The 20,135-nt window shown below is 39.0% G+C and overlaps 1 protein-coding gene across 4 annotated transcripts in view; it reads left to right on the forward strand.

Moving 5' to 3' along the window:
- Window positions 1-20,135, forward strand: part of LOC119658657 (serine/threonine-protein phosphatase 4 regulatory subunit 1-like) — a 366,002-nt gene that overhangs the window by 316,233 nt on the left and 29,634 nt on the right. For all 4 annotated transcript variants that reach the window (XM_038066204.1, XM_038066203.1, XM_038066207.1 and 1 more), the window contains one exon: window positions 1,621-1,733. In XM_038066204.1, coding sequence (XP_037922132.1) covers window positions 1,621-1,733 — 113 coding nt within the window. The remainder of the gene's footprint in view (window positions 1-1,620; window positions 1,734-20,135) is intronic.

The following is a 20,135-nucleotide window of genomic DNA, read 5'->3' on the forward strand; positions in this document are numbered from 1 at the left end:
AGTGGGCTTTTCTCCAGAAGCGCAGACATTAGTATATTAAGCATAGGCTAATCCATGAGAACTATAAATATTCTTGCTCTGACTGAAGATTCAGGTTCAGAATGGACACATCGGATAGCAGAATTGGCTCGGCTGGTCGGTTTCACCACTTTCCTTCCAGCTTGGTTTAGATGAAAACATGAGGTTCTCAAATTGGCTCCTAATGTATAATCGTGCTGGTTTTGTCAGGGCCGGTTTTCAGGCAATCATTCCACGTCTCACGAATTGACCAAGATTAGCTTTGATGTGAGTCGCTAGAAAGATGTCATTTCCGTAGATTAGTGTGTAGGTTTCTGTACATTGAATGTCATCCTTGACAGTGTCCATAACAAAAACGAAGAAGAAGGCCGCAGGACAAGTTCCTCTAATACTAGATAAAAGATCAAAAACGACTCATGCATAGTGTGCCATGTTTGCTGCTTCCGAATTAAAGTAATATAATAACAATTGGACATCCGATTCACCACGAAGGCGAACTTTTCCCTGTCGAACCACGAAATTCTGCAGCAATGTAGACTATAATATAGAGCTTGATCCTTGGTGGAAACCGCACTATTACTAACAAAGTTATAATAGGTCAATGTTGTCACTTCTTTGGAAATCAAGATTTTGAATGTCAATATCACCCGAAAGTGAATATTCTCACATAATATATGCGTATATTACGTGTTACGTACTAATGGGACAAATTCACACTCAAATGTCTTTATAAATGAAATATACAAAACCATACATACGACCAAGCAAACTATGTGCTGGAAGGAGTAACCTATATACCTATATTTTACTGTATAATTTAACGAATAGTGACTATGCAGCCATATGCAGTTTGGCAGCATCTACCTAACTCTAGCTTTACAGGAGTGTCCTTTGACGCGCCTGTATTGCCAAGTTGTTCAATTTCGGATCGTTGAGGAGGGGGTTCTTGATGCTTCTGCTTCTTTCCGTGATTTTATATTTTTGTGTTGGATAATAAAGCGAAAGTAAAACTCCTAAGTGGAATTTACTTTGACAAGCACAAAATACAGTAGACAAATTGAAGTGGTGTATTTTCCAAAGAATGCTGGAAGTAATAAAGGAGGTGGTCAGTTGAGTATGAGTCTAAGGAAGAAGTCCTAGGGTATCATCACGCAACCACCGTTTCATATTTTAAATGACATTATGCTCCTTTTCCACTATCATCACATTTAAGTGCAAAGTCAAATACAAACATCCCTGACTAAGCGGGGCGCGGACCCGGGGTAATTAGATCGAGAGCCTGATGCTCAACTGACTTGACCACTGTCATGATAATTTAAAATTAGGCCCTTGAAAATATTGGTTTATAGACAGCGCGTTTTCACGTCTTGATCCTTTCGTTAGAATAAAGGGGCAAGTATGATGAACTCTGCAATGATTGACTTCTTTGTGATTTTCCTTATTCACAAAATCGTGGAAAACTTTGTTATTGCCGTTGTTATGGGTTTTACAAATAGCATACATGTATTCGATAAATTCATTTCATAGAATTATGAATAACAATGTTCTTTCTTCACTTTTTCAATAAATAATAATATTTCGTCTTTATTTTTTTCTTTCTAGGCAAGAATATGGGAGGGCCTTGCTATACATCCTTCGCCAACAGCCATTGGAGGAGATTTTGAAAAATATCCACGATATTATTTCAACGCTGCTCATGATATCAGAAGATGAAGGTGAGCTTAATGATTGTATTTGCTTTCAGGTGCTGGGCTGTATGTTTGACAGACAGACGAACTTGATCCGTTTTTTTCTCTAAAAAATGTGGGTAGACTCTTCAGGTGCTATTTTTCTCTTTCTCGGTTCTTAAATCGTTGTCTGGGTCTGGAAACTTCCTTCCCTTTTGTTCTAACTTTATTGGTTCTGCATGCTTCCATCTATGAAAGTGATCAGAAGTTTTCGACTGGGAAGACAATAAAAGTTCTTCAGAGCCACACGATCTATTTATAAGATCCTCATTCGATAGTGGTGTAATTCGAAAGAATGCGTTTATAAACTAATTGCTCGATTAAAGTTCTTCGTACAATCAATTCGTACCTTCAATAAATGCAAATGTTGCTGCGAAAAATATTCGAATAAATCTGAACGTCTGTGCGTTCCGTTATATATAATATTGTGTTTGGCAGAAAAGATATTTTTGGACTCCCCTATAAGTTTGGCATTGATGCCAAATCTTCTTTTTGTTGGCGTCTTTCCTGCTAGTGAGATTCTCACCAAGGCATAGTCAGACGTCCAGACATACAAAAAGTCTACAAACTTAAGTATGCACTAAGAAATTATATATATAAGTAAAGCATATGTGCTGTATCGATATTTTGTAGTCGTCGCTGCCGCTGCTTTTGAAAAAGAAGTCTCGCGAATATTAAGTGAAATGGGAGCTGCTTGTTTGCGAGTTGAGGAATCATCGATTTCGATATGATGATGACGATGATATGGAGGTGATAGCCCTGCTTTAGGTATATTTTTTCGATTGTTTAGTTTGTGGGAGAAATTTGTTTAGAAAAGTCAAATAGGAGCCAGTGTGGCAGCTAACTAGCTAACCCTACAGATTAAATTTGTTTAAATTTTTGCATGTAGAAGTGTGGCGTTCTAGATTAGAATTGAACGAGTCGAGTCGTCTGGAGGTCAATATCTGTGTGTATATATTTTTTTTTAATGAAGCCAAGAAGTTTGACTTTAAATTCTATTTTTGTTATCATGTCTGGTACAGACTTTTGCAAACTGTTAGAAATGACATCATTCCGTGCAGGTCTGGAAAAGTTATATCTTGAATTACCTTATCCTTGATTTGAATAGGCTTCAGGAGTATATTTACGAGTTAGTTTATGTCCTCTGGATGAAGCTCAATTGTCTTGAACTATTTTTGGAACTGGTGTGATTCCAAAGCCCTGAACTAATTACAAGAATGCAAAGTTGCCAAAGTCAAAGTTTCAAACGGGCCTCGAGAACCTAATTGCGATGTAATGGTATCCGAGCTGTTGCTTGTTTTGTCTGAAATTTAAAGTTTAGCTGCGAGTAGCGAGTAGCGAGTTAGAAATTCGGGGAAAATGTCTCATTTGCGGCAGAATTTCATACAAAGTGCAGTCTAGACTGTGTCCACGAACCCAATTCTATAAATAATAACTTGTCTGAGTTAGTATGTGGATATTCTTTAAAAATATATACGCTTAGCCTAGGATAAGATAAAGTAGTGAAAATAGAAAATAAAATATAACCCATGTGTCTAGGATAATTATAGCTAGTCAAATGAATCTATTTTCGTGCAGACATCGAGCACGTTGTACGTTGTTGGTGTATTGCTGCGAATAAATTGGCAAAAAATAAAATGAAAATGAAAATTTTCTTCACATTTGGGACTTGAGGAAATTTTTGAAAGGGGGAAAGAACCCGAAACCAATAAAAGTGGACGACGTTACTTTTTCAGATTTTCTTTTCGGCTCGCTGAGGGGTGAGGGGATATTTTTTGTCGCGTCTTTCTATTATTTATTTGAGCTATTGATGTCTTTAACTTTGTCGGCTTGATATACATGAATTTGTGGTTGATGACGTCCAAATGTCGAGAAATTGACGAGTCTTTTGTTGGTCCTTTTGCTCATTGAATTTAATGGCTAATATCTGATTGAAATCTCTTATCTAAAAATAAGGCAAAGATGGAGAGAAATTTTTGAGCGAGATGTAGTTAAATAGAAGAATAAGGATGACCTTAAAGAATGAGTTTGAGGATCATCTGTAAGCTAACTATTGGATGGTGCGAAGTCCATAACAGTCTCTGAGCCACATTTTAGCTGGTCCTTTGCAGGCTGAAGCGAATCATCAACTCATTGAGACACTTCCTTGTATATTTCAATATGCTCTATTGATTATTTTTTTAGCGTTTCTACCGTTTTCTTATGGGAATGGTAGTTTCTCTTATTTGATTCAATTCAATAGCAATTCACTCTCACGTATTCGAAATAGGTTCTAATGTTTGCAAACGGATTATGTTTGTCTCTTGATGGCTAAGCATAACGCTACGTTCGAATTGATTTTCCTATGATTTCTCAATCAGTAGAAATAATTGGTTTGCAAACGTTTTTGTATGCCTCGATTTTATAGTGATTTTTACCGCTACTACTTTTCCCCTCCTAATATCCATCCAAGATTTTATAGCGCATTCGTGTCAACCATGAACCAATCTGAGTTTATCAAAAAATGGGGCACTACTGACTCAATATAATATACGTCTCACGGTTTCACTTGAAGAAATATCGTGGAAGCACAGCCTTCTTTACATGGCTTTCGATCTAGACAAGACATTTGACAGTGTGACTCATCTGATATGCACTGTGACGTCTAGTACGAGGATTTAACGACGAGTTTGAAATGGTTTTTCATCTATTATCAGTGGAGGTTGTTAGCTGGAGTAAACTGCTCTTCCGCTCTTCAAAGAAGGTCGCTCCGTGTCCCCGTCCAGCACCAAGCAAGGCTTTTTCGTCACTTCACAAAAAATGGTCTCGATCTACGAGAAAATCTGAATAAAACAGGAGTTTCTGACAACAGATCCCAAGGAAATCGTTCGGTACCGCGGATTGGAGCGGATGGGTTGAAAAAAATGGAAAAATGGCAAATAATCCTAATCCTCTACCAAACGGGGTCAAGGCTGAATAAGTTGTATCAATTTTACAGGATAACGATAAAGTGGAATATTTGTGTATTAAAAATACCAACAAGATGATTATCATTCCAGCTAAGTGGTATATTCTGTTTGGGTTTCGTGAGTTGAGACAATTTTGAAAAGTTTGAAGCAAATGCAACCATTATTAACAAATTTATAAAAGGTCCAAATTTTGTATTTTACCTAAATTTATCGCAATTTAAAATGTGTATGACGTCATCATATGAACGGGGGAGTTGGATATATCAAGGAATATTTTGAATTTTTAGCTATGTACGAATGGAAAAGTGTGAATACAAAGTTTTTCTGCTATTTTTTTCCTTCAAATGGTCCATTCTTATGTAATGTCGGATCCACATGTTTGCCAAGTCTATTTGGCTTGGTTTATGTGGATTTGCACGGGTTCGAGCGGCATAAATTAAAGAAAGTTTCCTTGCCTGTTTCTCAATGAATATGATACCGTGAGCATTCCAAAATGCAGAAGCTAAAACCTTCCCAGCTGATCGTTGCGTTTTTGGTCTCTTCGGAAGACGTGCGCCGGTCTCTCTCCGCTTAGTTGAGTGTCTATTCGATTCTGGTGTGTAATGGCGGACCTAAGTTTCGTCCGTTGTTACATACCGATGCAAGAAGTCCTTTTAAATACAGTACGTGCGACACCCGCTTTCCAAACAGTTTCTTCATAGACAAATGTTCATGTACAATAGTAAACACGCTGCCTTTTGTTATGTTTAAGGAGTCAGCTGTAACTTACCATTTTGGTTTTCGATCAGTGAAAATCATTTTATGCCCTTTTTTGTTTTCTTGTGTGAACACCTCATTTGGGCGACCAGAGCGCTCAGCATCATCGGTGTTTTTACGACCACTCTTATATTCGCGAAACCATTTTTCAACCGTTGATTACGACAGGACAGAAACCAGATAGCACTTTTCAAGTTATTGCAACGTTTGAACGATATCTTCCCCTTTCAAATAGCAATGATAAATCAAAACACGAAATTGCTTCGAATTCATATGTTTATATAACGAAAGTAGCGCCACAAAAACAAAAAAAAAAACACGAACAATGGAATGAGGTGCAATTTTGACAGATTGGTAGATTCTGAAATGCAAATGTAAGGGGAAATCACACGTTACTAGATTAGACTATGGAGGAGGATGAATTTTGTCGACTATGGAGGTGGACGAATTTCATCGATGCTTGAGAGCGTAATAACAGCAGTTTTTTTCAGCAGTCTAAGCTGACCCATCGGGTTGGTGTAAAAAGTAGCATCGAAATTCTCCTTTTAGGTTTGCCTGCAAGTAAATTTTTAAAAATTTGTGGTAATCATGTTTCCGCGTAGCCCTTTGTCGTTACTATTTGATCAGTTTCCAGAGGAATAGCAGCTAAAATTTTGGCCTTGGTGAAATATACATAATTTTGGTTGTTGAAATTTTTTTGCCTTGCCAATGCGGCGGTCAAGCATTGGCAACTTCTGAGCTCTCTGGGCTATACTATAGCGTGCTGTTAAGTTTCTGGATCGTACTTATAAAACCATGCTTCGTCGCCTGTAACGATTTTATCGAAGATTGTATATTGGCCGTTTTAAAATTTCGCAAGGAAATATTTGGTGAAATGAAAGGGTGCCTCCTTTTGAGCGTCATTTCAAGGGTGCGGTACCTATTGAGAAGATTTTTTCGTGTATCCCAGCAGGTGACCAAATATTCGTGACACAGCGATGGCATTCAAACCCGGTTCATTAGCAACCATTTCTTGGATCAATCTGGGATCTTCGTTTATTTTAGCTTTCACTCTAGGATCACATTCCTGTCAACAGTCGATGATTTGGGACGACCTTAGGATACGTCTTGTCAGTTTTCAGGGAGGGTGAATTGCCCTCTTATGGATTTTGGCATTCATTAAAAACTTGCATTGGCTCGCTGGCTTTAGCTAACGTCGAAAACCTTGACCTAATTTGTGCAGGCACCTTGGAAATGTGCATCAGTGCACAGACATTCTGGTAGTTCAGCAAATATAAATGGGATCTTGCCCTTCTGGGCATTTTCGTAACCATTTTTTTATTTTTATCTAAATTTCATTTTATATTTTATTTACTTTAGGTTTAATATTGCTCGAGAGAATGAACATAGTGAGTTCATATTAAAATGAATGTTCACATACAGTCTATCGCTGGAAAGGAATTTTTCAGCGGCAACCACAGACAGGTTGACCCGATTTTCAAAGGCATGATAGTAATGTGTTTTCAAAGGCGGGTATACACAGGAAGCTAAAACATATTTCATTTTTGTTTCTTCTAAATCTTAACGTGACATTGTTTCTTTTTAGAAGGACGCTATCGAGATCACGAATAATCTAGTATTAAATATGACTCAAGAATATTTTAAATGGACAAAATCAAATCGAATGTAATTGTCTGGAAAAACTGAATTCATTTAATATGGATAATGGATAGTCACGCCTTTCAGCAGCACCTCGAGAAGAACATGTGATATGGCTGAAAAATGTCGATTTACCAATAAAGACGATTTCGATTTCCACGTTTTAGCTTTTGAATATTTTCAAAATCAGACGAAGGAAATTAGTTCGCCCCAAATTTGAAAGGCACATTGGAAATATTTTGTTATTGACGTGTACTTGACGAATATTCCTTTCTTTAAAGACTTTGAACCAGCATCGGATGATGCAAAAGTTATTTCATAAGTAGCTCAAATTGTCGTTCACCTTAGTGGGTCATTCTTTCTTATTGAGTGAAATTCCAAATGTATTAATGAAATTCGTATGACCGGAAGTTCTTATCACATCACATCATTGAAAGATTCGTTCACCCTAGAGCCCGATCAGTCAAGCATGTACGCACTATACTTCAAAAGTGATCATTATCAGGGATTCATCGAGGCAATTCTATTTTTAAGATTGTAGAAATTGGCGCATCAGAAATATCAATACCCTTAAACATTTTTGAGGAGATAATAGTTTGGATATTTTATTCCCTGGAGCTCTATTCTCCAGAGTAGCATGACGTCGCAATTAAAGTACGTAATAAAGTGTGTATATGTGTGTATAGTAAAAAACATTGAATGGCGGCAACAGTCACTTGTCGCCGCTTTTCAATGCGCCGTGTCGCCGACGTCTATCATTGACATACTTTTTCTCTAAACTGATTTAAAAGCTTATTTCGTCGCGACATAATATTAGGAAGTTAATGTATTTGAAGAAAGATGGAAACGAGTACACTGTTGATTCTAAACTAAACTATTGCAATGCGATGAGTTTTGATGCTTAAGACCAAGGACTTTTTTCAAGGGTAGAAGTGTTTAGTTATTTGCACAGGAATGGAGAGATGCTTCTTACTTGGCAGTGCTAATTTTGAATGGTCCATGTGGTGAAAATCAATATGAATGTAAATTTAACTTCGATGGATGTAGTATTCTGTTTGAACATTCTTATATTTCCTTGAGTATTTGTTTAGCTCCTAATTGATTTGCTTGGTTAAGCAATGGGAACAAATGAACTCATGAACTCAACTGGAAGGGAATAGAGTAGCAAGCGCCAACATATTCAAATTTCTGAATGACTTGAGAAGCAATAAATAGTGGAGTTTTCGCTTGTAAGATGCCTAGAAGAAAAGATTGCCTCAAGGGCCACGTTTTTAAAATCGGTTTACTGTCTGTCCGTCACACGCATTTTTCTCGGAGACGGTTGTAGCGATTGACACCAAAGGTGGAAACTGAACGCTCACGCATATAGTGAATTACGTCCTTTCACGTCCATTTTAAGGGGGTCCCCATACATGCAAAAGGGAGGGGTAATTTTTTTTTCACTAAATATAGTCATGTGGGGTATCAAATAAAAGGTCTCGTTTAGTACTTTTCGAAGCTGGTCTTAGTTGTGACATTTGTGGGAAAGGTGGGGAGTGCGGGGGTTGAAAGTGATCATTTCTTTAACGGACCCCTTCTCAGAAACTATTCAATGTGGTCAGCATTGCGCTCGCCCGAGATTATTACCCTGATTTGATTCAGGTACTCATTCATAGCTGAGTCGACTGGTATCCGACGTCAAATCTCGATACCAATCCCACCACCACCAGTGAGATTTGAACCGTGACCTTCCGTACGATAGCTTTGTGCTCTAACCACTCAGCTATCCGGACACATGGTGCTTAGGCTCCGAAATACCTCCCATACAGATACGTGTTCGAATAAAGTTAATAATGGTGCATTGCTATAATTAGTAATTGGCAGGAAAACCCATCTTAAGTTCCTTCTAGAATAACGAAATGTAGGCTGCAGCATAGAGCATGATTCTACCAAATTTGGTGAATATCGCGCTATTACTAACAGTTATAATAGGTCAAAACTGTCGCTTCTATGCAAATTCAACACTTTGAATGTCAATATCACTTGAAAGTAGATATTTTTAATATATGCATATATTTCGTGCACCATACTAATGGGACAAATTCACACTCAAAACTATTTATAAATGAAATACACAAAACCTTTCATACCTGAAGGGTCTAGCTTCCGGTTTCCCGACTTGTTTTCTATAATCGTTATACACGAATAACTTCTGAGGGAACTTATACGAGACAGATTTCGAGTTGGTAGTTTAAACGCATCTTGGAGTATTCCATATTCAGTACAGATGTTCTCCTGCTTTCCTTACGGTTGGGTCGGTGCGCCGTGTCGGAACTAGGCACACGATGCTATTACTTGTTAACGGCCACGCATGTAATTTCATTCGTAGGGCTTCGTTTATTTTTCATTTTGTCGCAGATTTTACATATATGCTACTCCCTCGCCTTTTAGGAAATTGATGAGACATTCACACTCAGTATTAGGTCTGTATGAAAAGGGTGGCCCATGAAGATTACTCCTAGCACATGACAGGGGCTAGAGTGACGAAAATTATTGGTTTCAAATGCAATTTTCTATTACCAGGTCCGCCTGCGTTAGTTAATTATTTCCGCTAAATGCTATTTGGTGTCACTAATCAACGAGCTGAATTCAGTACGCAGTCTGTACTGGACTGTTTGTAACCTTAAGTTCCGTAGCGATAAAGTTCACATGAATTACGCATTTGTTTATTTCGCTCTGTACTGCATTCATAAACCGCGACAATAAACACATGTGCATTTGCTATTGACCCTGAGTATGTTTTACTCAGTTCCGCAAACATTGAACATCGTGAAGTCAGTTTAGAAAAAACTTTATATATGAAAGTCAGCGACATTATTTGCATGCAACCGCATCTTAGCATAACTCAATTCAGTTCCGAAGCATTGCCAAGTTACACTCTACTCGAGTTGTTTACGTTTTTTCTGTTTACAAAATAAATCTTCGTGGCGGCGCTTAAAGTGCATTTTCATCTCTGTACTACACCAAATGCATTGTATCGTATCGTACGTAATATGTATTAAAAGACGACAGAAAAACATCTCGGAATCATCGCACTCCTCTTCTGGGTAGTGCATGGGTACACAGAAAGTGGGGAGAAGCGTAAAGAGGATGTGCAACGTAAAATGCATATTGCAATGTTGAGAGTCGTCTCCATTGCAGTTGACTGCACTCCAATTTATTTGTGTATGAGTGAAAATGTGTAGTTATAGCATAGGTGGAAATGCATACTACACGCGAGGAGAGGGGGAATTGTTTTCTATATTGCATCGAATCGATGTTGAGCAGTGCTACAAGTTGCTGCTGGGCATATTTTCCTGTATTTTCCTAGAATTTGACTTAGCGACGAGAAGAAGTTGAAATCTCGCCGAACCACATTCCATCCTGACCAGTTAGAAGAATTATCGAACACTCCTGGAAAAATCGAAGAATGCATTACTGCTAGCTGCCACTGATAGCATCTCTAACGTGCATCGTGTCTTCTTTTTGCATTCCTTCTTCAGACTTTACACTTTGGGACGCTATCGTAGTTGATAGTCGATACAATGTAGCGTATTTATGCCCTAGTTGGGTACTGAACTAGCTGCACTTTTATTGTCACGCCCTGATGCTCTATTCATCACTGATATATTGATTATGTTCTTTGAAATGAATGTTTAATGGTAATCATGAGGCACAAGGGAAAAGTAAGTAAATAGTTTTGCATGTAATTCTAAAATGGAAAAAAGCCTAATTATGGTCTTTTAGATGCTTCAGGATAAATGATTCTTCGCTTTTACTGGTGAGAATCTCCAGGGATTTTCATAGAGTGCTAGTTGGAATCTTTTGAAGAAACGCCGCAACTGATGAAATATGTGATCTTGTAAACTGATCCAAAATTTTGAAGCCCGGATATTAAGTGATACTCGAAACGAGCTACAAGACGGACGTTGACCAGCACGAAACAAATACCCTAGGTCCAAAAATTGAACTTCAAGGGCTATGCGACTGGGAATGTCTCTCTGTTTGTGAATATTATGCCTATTTTGGGTGTTTTTGGTTGGATTTCAAAGACCAGATATCCGGGAGAATGCAGGAAATGCTGGCTGAATTGGATTTTCTAAATTCTAGCGTTTCACCGTCACATGTCTACTGTCCACCTAAGAAATCCGAGGGATAGGATCTTATCAAAACAGTGGTTTTGAACAATGTTGACATATAGGAAAAGGATTGCGTAGCTACCAGGTATCCAGTAATATGGGAAATAGTAGGTTGGTTCGAAGTGTTGCACTTTTTAAGGTGAATGGTTGCATAATATTCTATAGGAGACATGGTTCGTGTTGATATAAGTGGATAAAGAGTGAATATCGACAAATTCAAATAATCGGGATGAAAATGAATGATCTTGGTTAATGCATCTTCTTTTTCTTCAGCCTTTGTCCCGTTTACAAGCGGGGTCGGCTCGTCGTGATCGGTTTCGTCATTTGGCTCTATCAAATGCTTGATCCGAGTGCAATCTCGAGGCTTTTAAATCCCCATCCAGCGTATCAAGTCACCGTTGTTTCGGCCTGCCTTTTGGTCGTTTATCATCGACTTCGATGTTCAGACCAATCTTGGCAAGTATATTCTAGTAGCACGAATTGCGTGACCATACCATCGAAGAAGCCTCGCAATTTTTCCACGATCGGTTGCCATCCCATAATGATCGCGGATATCCTCATTTCGGATGTGATTAAAACGTGTTACGCCACTAGTCCAACGTAACATCTTCGTCTCCATTACCGCAAGACGCCGTTCATTGTCTTTTATAGTTGGCCAACACTCAGAACTATAGAGGGCGATAGGACGGGCGACATTGGATTGGTTAATGCATATTCTGGGTAAAGTAGCTGCAGTGATATGAGGGTAGGGTAAAATCAGGATTTATTTCAGCTCTCGGAGAGTAAAATGTATGGGAGGAGGCCGTCTTCTAATCTAACTACTAATTCTAAACTTACTGCCAACAGTTTTAACTTTCACTAATCGGAAAATGATAAAAAATCTATAAACAACAGCAGGGTAGGATAAGGTTAGCTGGCCTGCATCTACATAGTATACAACCAAGAGTTTTGTTTATCTATCATAATTTTGTATCGATAGAGGCTACTGGGTGCAGAACACCAGAGGGCAATTGAGTAGCTTCAGTCTGTGTCTAGCTTCTTCCAGTTTATTAATTGTTTACGGTAGTGAAAAGTCACGATTGGAAGTGGGTTCAGTCTTTATACTATCTTCCATCCGCTAAAATATCTTCAGATGCTTCTTTTGCATTTCGTTCTGTTTACTTAAATTGATATTCTTGAAGATTCTGGATTATGAATCATGGAGAGAAAGGGGGGCTAATATTGAGCTAATGCAATTTAAAAAGTTAATACTGCAGCGGCTTTCATAATCTATTGATTGATAAATATTGAGAAAAAACACAACTCTTCTGGCTAAGGGGTTTAAGGGTTAAAACTTAGTGCGGTGTCGTTGTACTCTATTGCATACGGTACTACTGATGGCAAGATGTGTATTGCATCGTTTACAAATGCGCATAATATTTCCTAGTGTACTCGATTCTATACTACTCATCACCAACACAAAGACGCTACAGCAAATATGCATTTCATTCAGATATTTGAGAGGTTGTAGAAGCAACAGAAACAACTAAACTCCATATTCTTGGACTTAGGGGAGCAGGAAAATATCAAACTTTGGGCTTGCCAACTACACAAACCTGTGCATAGCGTGTGGGACTTTTTGGGACAATGGACGACAAAAGGCTGTGGATCGCCTGTCTGCTTATACTTTCTTCAGACAGCCACTAGTCGGCAGCTTATTTTATATTGAAATCGTATATAAATACATATTCATATGTTTGCTATGGTGGAATGGTGGAAGGAGAACTTAAAACGGGCGGAAAAATAGAAGAGAGCGGATTAGGGCAAATGCCGGGTATACGATGCAGAAGTGCAATGTTCACGAACGGGCTGGGAATGTTGGCAAACGACTGTACGTGTAGAGTAGAAAGGAAGTGTATTCACCCCATTATACGCTTCTAGAGGATACACGCAACTTACTAGTAAGAGGGAGTGTTATTAATGGAGTCGAAGTGATGCACTTTGAGTGGGGAATGAGGGAAGCGACTTTTAATGAAATACTACTATGCAGTCGTCATGATAATCATCAATGTCATCATTGTCCACATAATTATCTTATGGTTTATTCTTTCCTATCATACATTGGCTCGTGTGATGATATTTACAAGAAATGCAGTGGCATCAAGTTTGCTAAATAAAATTTTGTTTGGATTTCAGGCGAGTAGTTTCGTTGTCGCTATTAAAAGGGGCACAGGAGCTGATTCCTAACGTTTTTTGTCCGTATCGTTTTTAAGAGAGCTTTTATATCATTTTGATATTCAGATGGATGTAGAGTCTCATTTCCGGAACTCTAATTTCGTGATATATTTCCACAACATCAATTATATGTAGTATAGAATTGGAAAAGAATAGGATTTTCAGGAACTTATAATCTATGAAACAAGAGGTTGAATCAATTGAATTGGCAGTAGCACTTCCATAATAATGTGATGTGGTGCTGCGCTTATTACTAATTGAGGGGATTCAGCCTATGGCTCCCAATTCGCTCTTTGAAAACGCACAAATTTTCCATTGCTCGACATATTGCACCGGTCAGAATTCATGAGCTCGAATATTTTCTTAATAAACCTCTTAGTAAGCTGCTTTTATGCGCTACTGCTTAGTGCAACGAACTTTCCTTTTATTCACATATCGAAATTATCGACAATCCGCTAATCGTCCAGCGAACTTTGAGAGGAAATTTTTATGAATGAAAAATATTTTCAATGTGGCTGTTCCACCTTCTCCAAATGTGTGGACAGAGATTAGCTGCTAGATAAAAAGTGTGCAAGGTAGATTGAATGCATATTAGTGAAACTGTATGGCTTTGTAGCATTGAATATTTTTACATATAGAAATCGTGGCCGGACCTGGGTTCGTGGTAAAATAAGAGGTGAAGGGGACTAAAGATGACTGTGTACCATCCATCACTGCTGTTTGACCGCCCTAGCATTCGACGTTCCGATCATACTTCGATGTTTTGTTTTTTGTCGGGTCGATCGTAAATGCCTTTGGTCGATGGGTAATGCGAACGGAATGTTTGTATCCAGATTTGGAAAGTTTAGGTTGAATTCTCGAAAGACACTGGTAACCCGGGATTATCATAAATAATGCCTTGCAAAAGTAGTTGGACAATTTTAGCAGATGCTATCGAAGCGGTTTCCCGATTCCTTCTGGCATTCCCGGAAGCTGGCTTTGATGCGTTGTTCCCAGATCTTGGTTGTTTCTTTGAGATCTTAATCTATCTCTCCAAGCCAGGGAGCTTTCTCAACTACGGTTTGATTAAGGCACTTCCTCAAAATCTTTCTCAATGACCCTCTTCATGGCTCGCTAGCAAGATCAGCAAAAATATGTTTTTGATTTCCATAAAGATTTTCATAAATCGTCGAGTTATTTTTAGATATCAGTGTAATAAAAATGATCATTGACATCACTTTGCCCCATTCGAATTCATGACTTGAATGTGAATGTACAAATATATTAACTGACATCTAAAATGCTCAATGAACCAGACTCGAAGTTATGCGATCCATTCAATAACTGGTTGTTGTTATTTGTACTCTCGTTCATGTTTCTGATGTTGTTGTTCTTGTCGTTTCTATTGCCTCCTAGCTTTAGATTTAGCCTAAGCTATATAATAGCTGTCGGGGTCAAGATAAAGGCTGATGCTTACGCTAACTGGTGACGCTGTTTGGGCAAGAGATAAAGTCGCGCGCTCGTTGACGAGGTTATTATTGATGAAAGGCCTTCGCTAATTTTGCCGCTGCCGTGTGTTAGCATTGTGGCGACGATGTGCTTTCTGGAAAAAGAAACAAAATGAAATAAGAATTAGCAAGCGACAATTTGATAAGTAGGCTAAAAAGTATATTTTTATAGATTTTATGCACATGCCTCTCTGTTGATGTTGCGGCTGTCAAGTCCGTCTGTGGCAACCTACATTTTTTTATTACCGGTCTGTTCCACATCTTTCGCTATTCATTTTTCGAAAGCGACAAACAACTACGATGAAAAATTGAGGCACAGCACAATAATAAATGTTGCAAAGATGGCGATGCTGATGCGGAGAAATCATGAATGAAAGCGCTTTGAAGCGTGGTGATAATAATATAGCCTAGGCCACTATGAATTGTTTCAGGCGGACAATAGTTGCGCATGAGGAAGAGGTTTGATCACAGCAAACATTTCGGTTTTGTATATTTATATGCCGCCTTGGCCTAAAATCAATGACTCCAGATCCAAGAAAAAGTGAAATCCTCAAGTACAACAAGAGATATGACCTAACAATGTATTTACGTGTCTAATGGTCCCTGGAGGTGCGGGACATTTGCATACCTACAAAACATATTTTCGACTTCAGTGAAGTTGAAGGGCCAGGGCCACCGGAAAAAATAAGATCAGCTTCTTGGAAGCCAGCAGATAGCAAAACATCGGAGTAGTCGTCACACACAATTCATTCATGTATGCATTTCGGTCAGTAAATATTTCTGGAAGTGGAACAACAATATAAGTTCCTCTACCGGTAGTTTACATTTGTACTTAATGCAGTCTTGTACGGGTGAAAAGCTTGGTATTCAAGTGTTTTGATTATGCATTTCCGAGTTTGATTGTCGGAAATTTTGATAGCTTCGAAGAGTAAGAACCTTTTGATTGCACCACAATCCCCTCAACTTGGTTCATTGTTTGAATTGCATTTTCTCTAGCTGTTCAGAATATGCTCTTCCTACTGTGGTTTTAACACTGAGTGGAAGATAAAAGCATTGACATTTAACTCGTTTAAAATTTCATCTCTCTACAACCTTGTATCCAACACATAAGCGTCGAATGGAAAAAACAGTTGAAGTCATTCATTCAGTTGCTGGTTCACCCATTCATGGGGTTTCTTAGAAAATCATCTTAGAGTTTCCTTTTAATAGCCAGTTTGCACGTTAATTGTATACTGACTCATATGCCCCTGAAATATATGAACTATTTTAGTGGATATACTTAGTTATACAGCTGTATGTTGAGCTATTGAACGGAATCGCGAGTATTTCCGCAATCGGAAATAGTGTTTTACTATGAATAATGGGGTAAAAATATGTGTCCAAACTGTGAAGCAGCCAAGAATGTGGTTTCTCGTACATTTGATAAGTAGAACTGTTGGGTTTCTACCAGATTTACTTGATATGTATACAAGAGACCAATCTGGTTTTATATTTAGCTCACTAAGTCATTTTCAAGCTTGTCCCTAAATTTGTGATTAATCACAATTGATTCATGATTAGTTCGAAATAGGGGCTAAGACTGATTAGTCACAATAACAACTCGCCCATTGGTGGGTTATTGGATGGACTGAATCATATTCGTTGAAAGCTTCGCTTTGACCAATTACGTTCACATCCTTGTATGGAAGTTGCAGTCGATGAAGCCTTTTTCTGCATATATGCACTCAAAGCAAAATTGTGCATCAATTTTGCATCAAATTCCATTTAGAGGGAGGATGTTTTAGAAGTAAAAGTTTATTCTGCACTAAATCAAAGGTAGTTTTTCTCTAGTGAAAACGTCCGGTTGAAGTACATTGATGAGATAGTTTTATATGTCTATGCTGTGCATCCGGCTTTTATGGAAGTTTCGGTCTTTTGTCCTATGAAATTGGTTACATTTTGCTTTGCTTTTTGTTCTGGTGTAAAATAAATGCCATTTGACTTTTGATCATAAATTGTGAAAGGTGCAGGCACTTCGGTTTTAGTATTCATTAAGGCCACTTCCTTTCTGTTCGCAAATTGATGGTAATTAGTCAGGTAGTGTGTAATATCTCTTTTGAATCGAATCTAGGAGACTTTAGTTGGAATATTGGCTGGATAAAAGGTTCTCACTCAGATATTGTCACTAGCAAATGCAATCTTATGCTTTTCTAGAGTGACGATTGATTTCACGTCTTGCCTATAGATCTGATTCCCAGTTAGTGAATTGGAAGTATTACTACCTCAACATTTCTTTAGTGGCTCCCAGAGAATTCTTAAATTATTTCATTATTCCTTCCGGCTCCACGCCTAAATTATCGATATTCAGATTTTTCTTTTATTTTGGACAAAATGTTTGCCTAGTCGTCCTACCATTACATTTCCTTCAGAATTACATTGTTTTCATGTCACTTTGCCATGGAGGTGCTTTTGCAACTGACATCCTTGGATGTTGTAATAAGGGAAAAACGAGGCTTGCAGCTGATAATACTTTTAGCGTGCGGGCACAGTAAGATTATTTAAGAAATCCCAAACCCAACTCTGAAAATAGACGATACTTTCGTATTGCCAAAGTTCTATCAGCATTAATTAAACAACACTCCCATTATATTCGGGGCAAAAGTGTATGCGATAAACCTATGGCTAAAAGAGAATTTACGTGAGATCCATATTCTCTTTCTGAGTCAGTTATCCTTAAAATCTGTTGCATCACCTCATGGCAGCATGACAGTATCGGTAAAATCTTAAAACGCTAATAAATGAAAACGAAACATCGCTGAAGTTACGTCCAGGTGGCTTAACGTGAGTAGGCATAATGCCACGATCGTCTTCGGACATGGATTGACTTGGAAACCACAATCAGTGCCCTGCTATGACTGGCACAGCGGTACTGGTTTATATTAAGCGCAGCCTCAATATTCATTTACAGTGGATGCGAGGCCTATCTAACACCTCTGCCGCAATTAAGGTGCACGCCGGTGAGTTGTACAGCGCAACTCTACACTTGAGCCCAAAATGAACTCTGCCCGCGATATAGGCACAACCACCAGCCGAAAATAACCGGGACGAGAGCATATCTTCGAAGAATCCTTATGGAAAATATGCTCTCAGAGGGCCATCTTGGTTCCCATAGCACCAAATAACCTTTGGTAGGGCTTCGTGGTAAAAGCCACTTCAGATAAAACCCTTGCAGATTGTATACGTATGGACGGCACTCTCCAACGGGTTTATAACAACTTTGAAGTGAATAACGCGGCGGTAAAAGTATTGAATGTACTTGCAAGAAAGGGATCTTGGATACTATTTACAAAATCAAACTTCAGCAAATTTGCGGCTGTGAAAGCTCTGAAAGATTGGGTAACCAAACAACTATCGATGGAAGTGTTGGCCTGAAGGTACAATAAATTGATGCTGAGAGAGATGAGATGAGCAGCGAAATCAAAATGAGAACACTGCTAGAATACTACGGACGCTTCTCTATACGATGGGCGTCTATTTTGGAGACCTAACATGCCTCTCGGCAATAGGGAAGACGAAATGGCTTATCAGTTCGTATTCGATTGGCTTCCTCAATTGGTGTACTTAGTCAGTTATATCCTGAGCCTAGCAAATACAACTGGGCTATTTACCTAAGCAAATTTAAAGGAGGCTGCAGGTATAATGACCTTTACTTTTGCTTGCATGACAGCGAGCTGCCGAGGGCTGGGGGATTTAAGTATATCGGATCAATGCAATAAGCTAACGATAAATGGCACTGATGAAGGGGCGTCCAACAGCTGACATTTAACGAGCGTCTCAAATTCAGATTTTATTGCAATGTCATTCGCTCTATTGCCTTATTTGGGTCTGAGTGTTGGCTGGCGACTAAAGGCAATGAACGCCGCCTCGCGTACTGGATACATTACGTTGGATCAATGACTCAATGATTAGAGTGTTACGTTGCTAGAAGGTCGCGGTTCAAATGTTACTGGTGGCTGAAGGAACGGAGCAAAGGCTAAAAAAGAAGATTATAATTCATTCTTACTATTGCTGGGACATTCGGTGGTTTTAATGCTACTTTGTCGAAGAGTTCATATCATTTTTAGATGCTTCATAGGAGCTAATTTTATGCCCTTAGACGTGGTTTTAGCTCTTTGCTGCACGCAACAGTCAAAATCTAAAAACGAATTGGCTACAGCGCCTCTGAACGCGCTGCGGTTTAGAGCTTTGTTGATATGAGGTATATTGGATATGTTTGAGCTTACAATGACGTCAAGGTAGATAAATTGGATCCTTAAGGACTGATTTCTTTCATCGGAAATCCTTTGTGGGCTCTTTTAGGGTTACACTTCTTATCGAAGTGAAACCTCGTTGTCATGTTATACTGATACTAAGGCACAACATGGCAACGAGGTTTCACTTCGATAAGAAGTTTGAAACACGTTGGAGTAACAAGGCAAACTGGAAGATCGTGGCTGCGATATACGGCTTAAACCTTGGTACTTGGTACACTGACGGATCCCTCACAGCAAAGGGAGCGGGTGCTGGTGTCATTGATCCAAGGAAAATGTACTTTGAGCCAATGGGCAGGTACACTAGCATATTCCAGGCGAAAATATACGCCATAGACAGGTGTGCCTCCTTTAATCCGCAAAGGAACTACAGGGGAGAGAACATAGCTATTCTCACCGATAGCCAAGCAGCGATCAAGGCATCTAGGTCCAACCAGGTGAACTCTAAACTGGTGTGGGAATGCCTTGAGAATCTGAATACAGTCGGCTCGTCCAACGTCTGGATACTTTGGGTTCAGGGCCATGCTTGGTTGGAAGGCAACGAGGCAACGGACGAGCTAACCAAGAAGGGAGCAGGGACGCCCCTCCAGCCAGAACCCTTCTGTGGAATCGGAAACGGTTTCATGGCTATGACTCTAAGAAATGAAGAGGAACGATTGAGGGAGCTATACTGGGCGGGCCTACCAGGGATGGAGCAGTGCAGGGTGCTTATTGAAGGATACGAACCCATGCGCACAAAGGATTGCTTAAACCTCACGAAAAAGTACCTCCGAATCATAGTGGGAATTCTCACTGGTTATTGTCGGCTGAACCATCACTAGGGAAGCTAGGGATTACGGACACTGCCTGCAGGTTTTGTGAGGAGTATGACGAAACCTCTATACATGGCCTGGGACAGTGT

This window comes from Hermetia illucens, chromosome 6 (assembly GCF_905115235.1).
Source record: "Hermetia illucens chromosome 6, iHerIll2.2.curated.20191125, whole genome shotgun sequence".
NCBI classification, from domain to species: domain Eukaryota; kingdom Metazoa; phylum Arthropoda; class Insecta; order Diptera; family Stratiomyidae; genus Hermetia; species Hermetia illucens.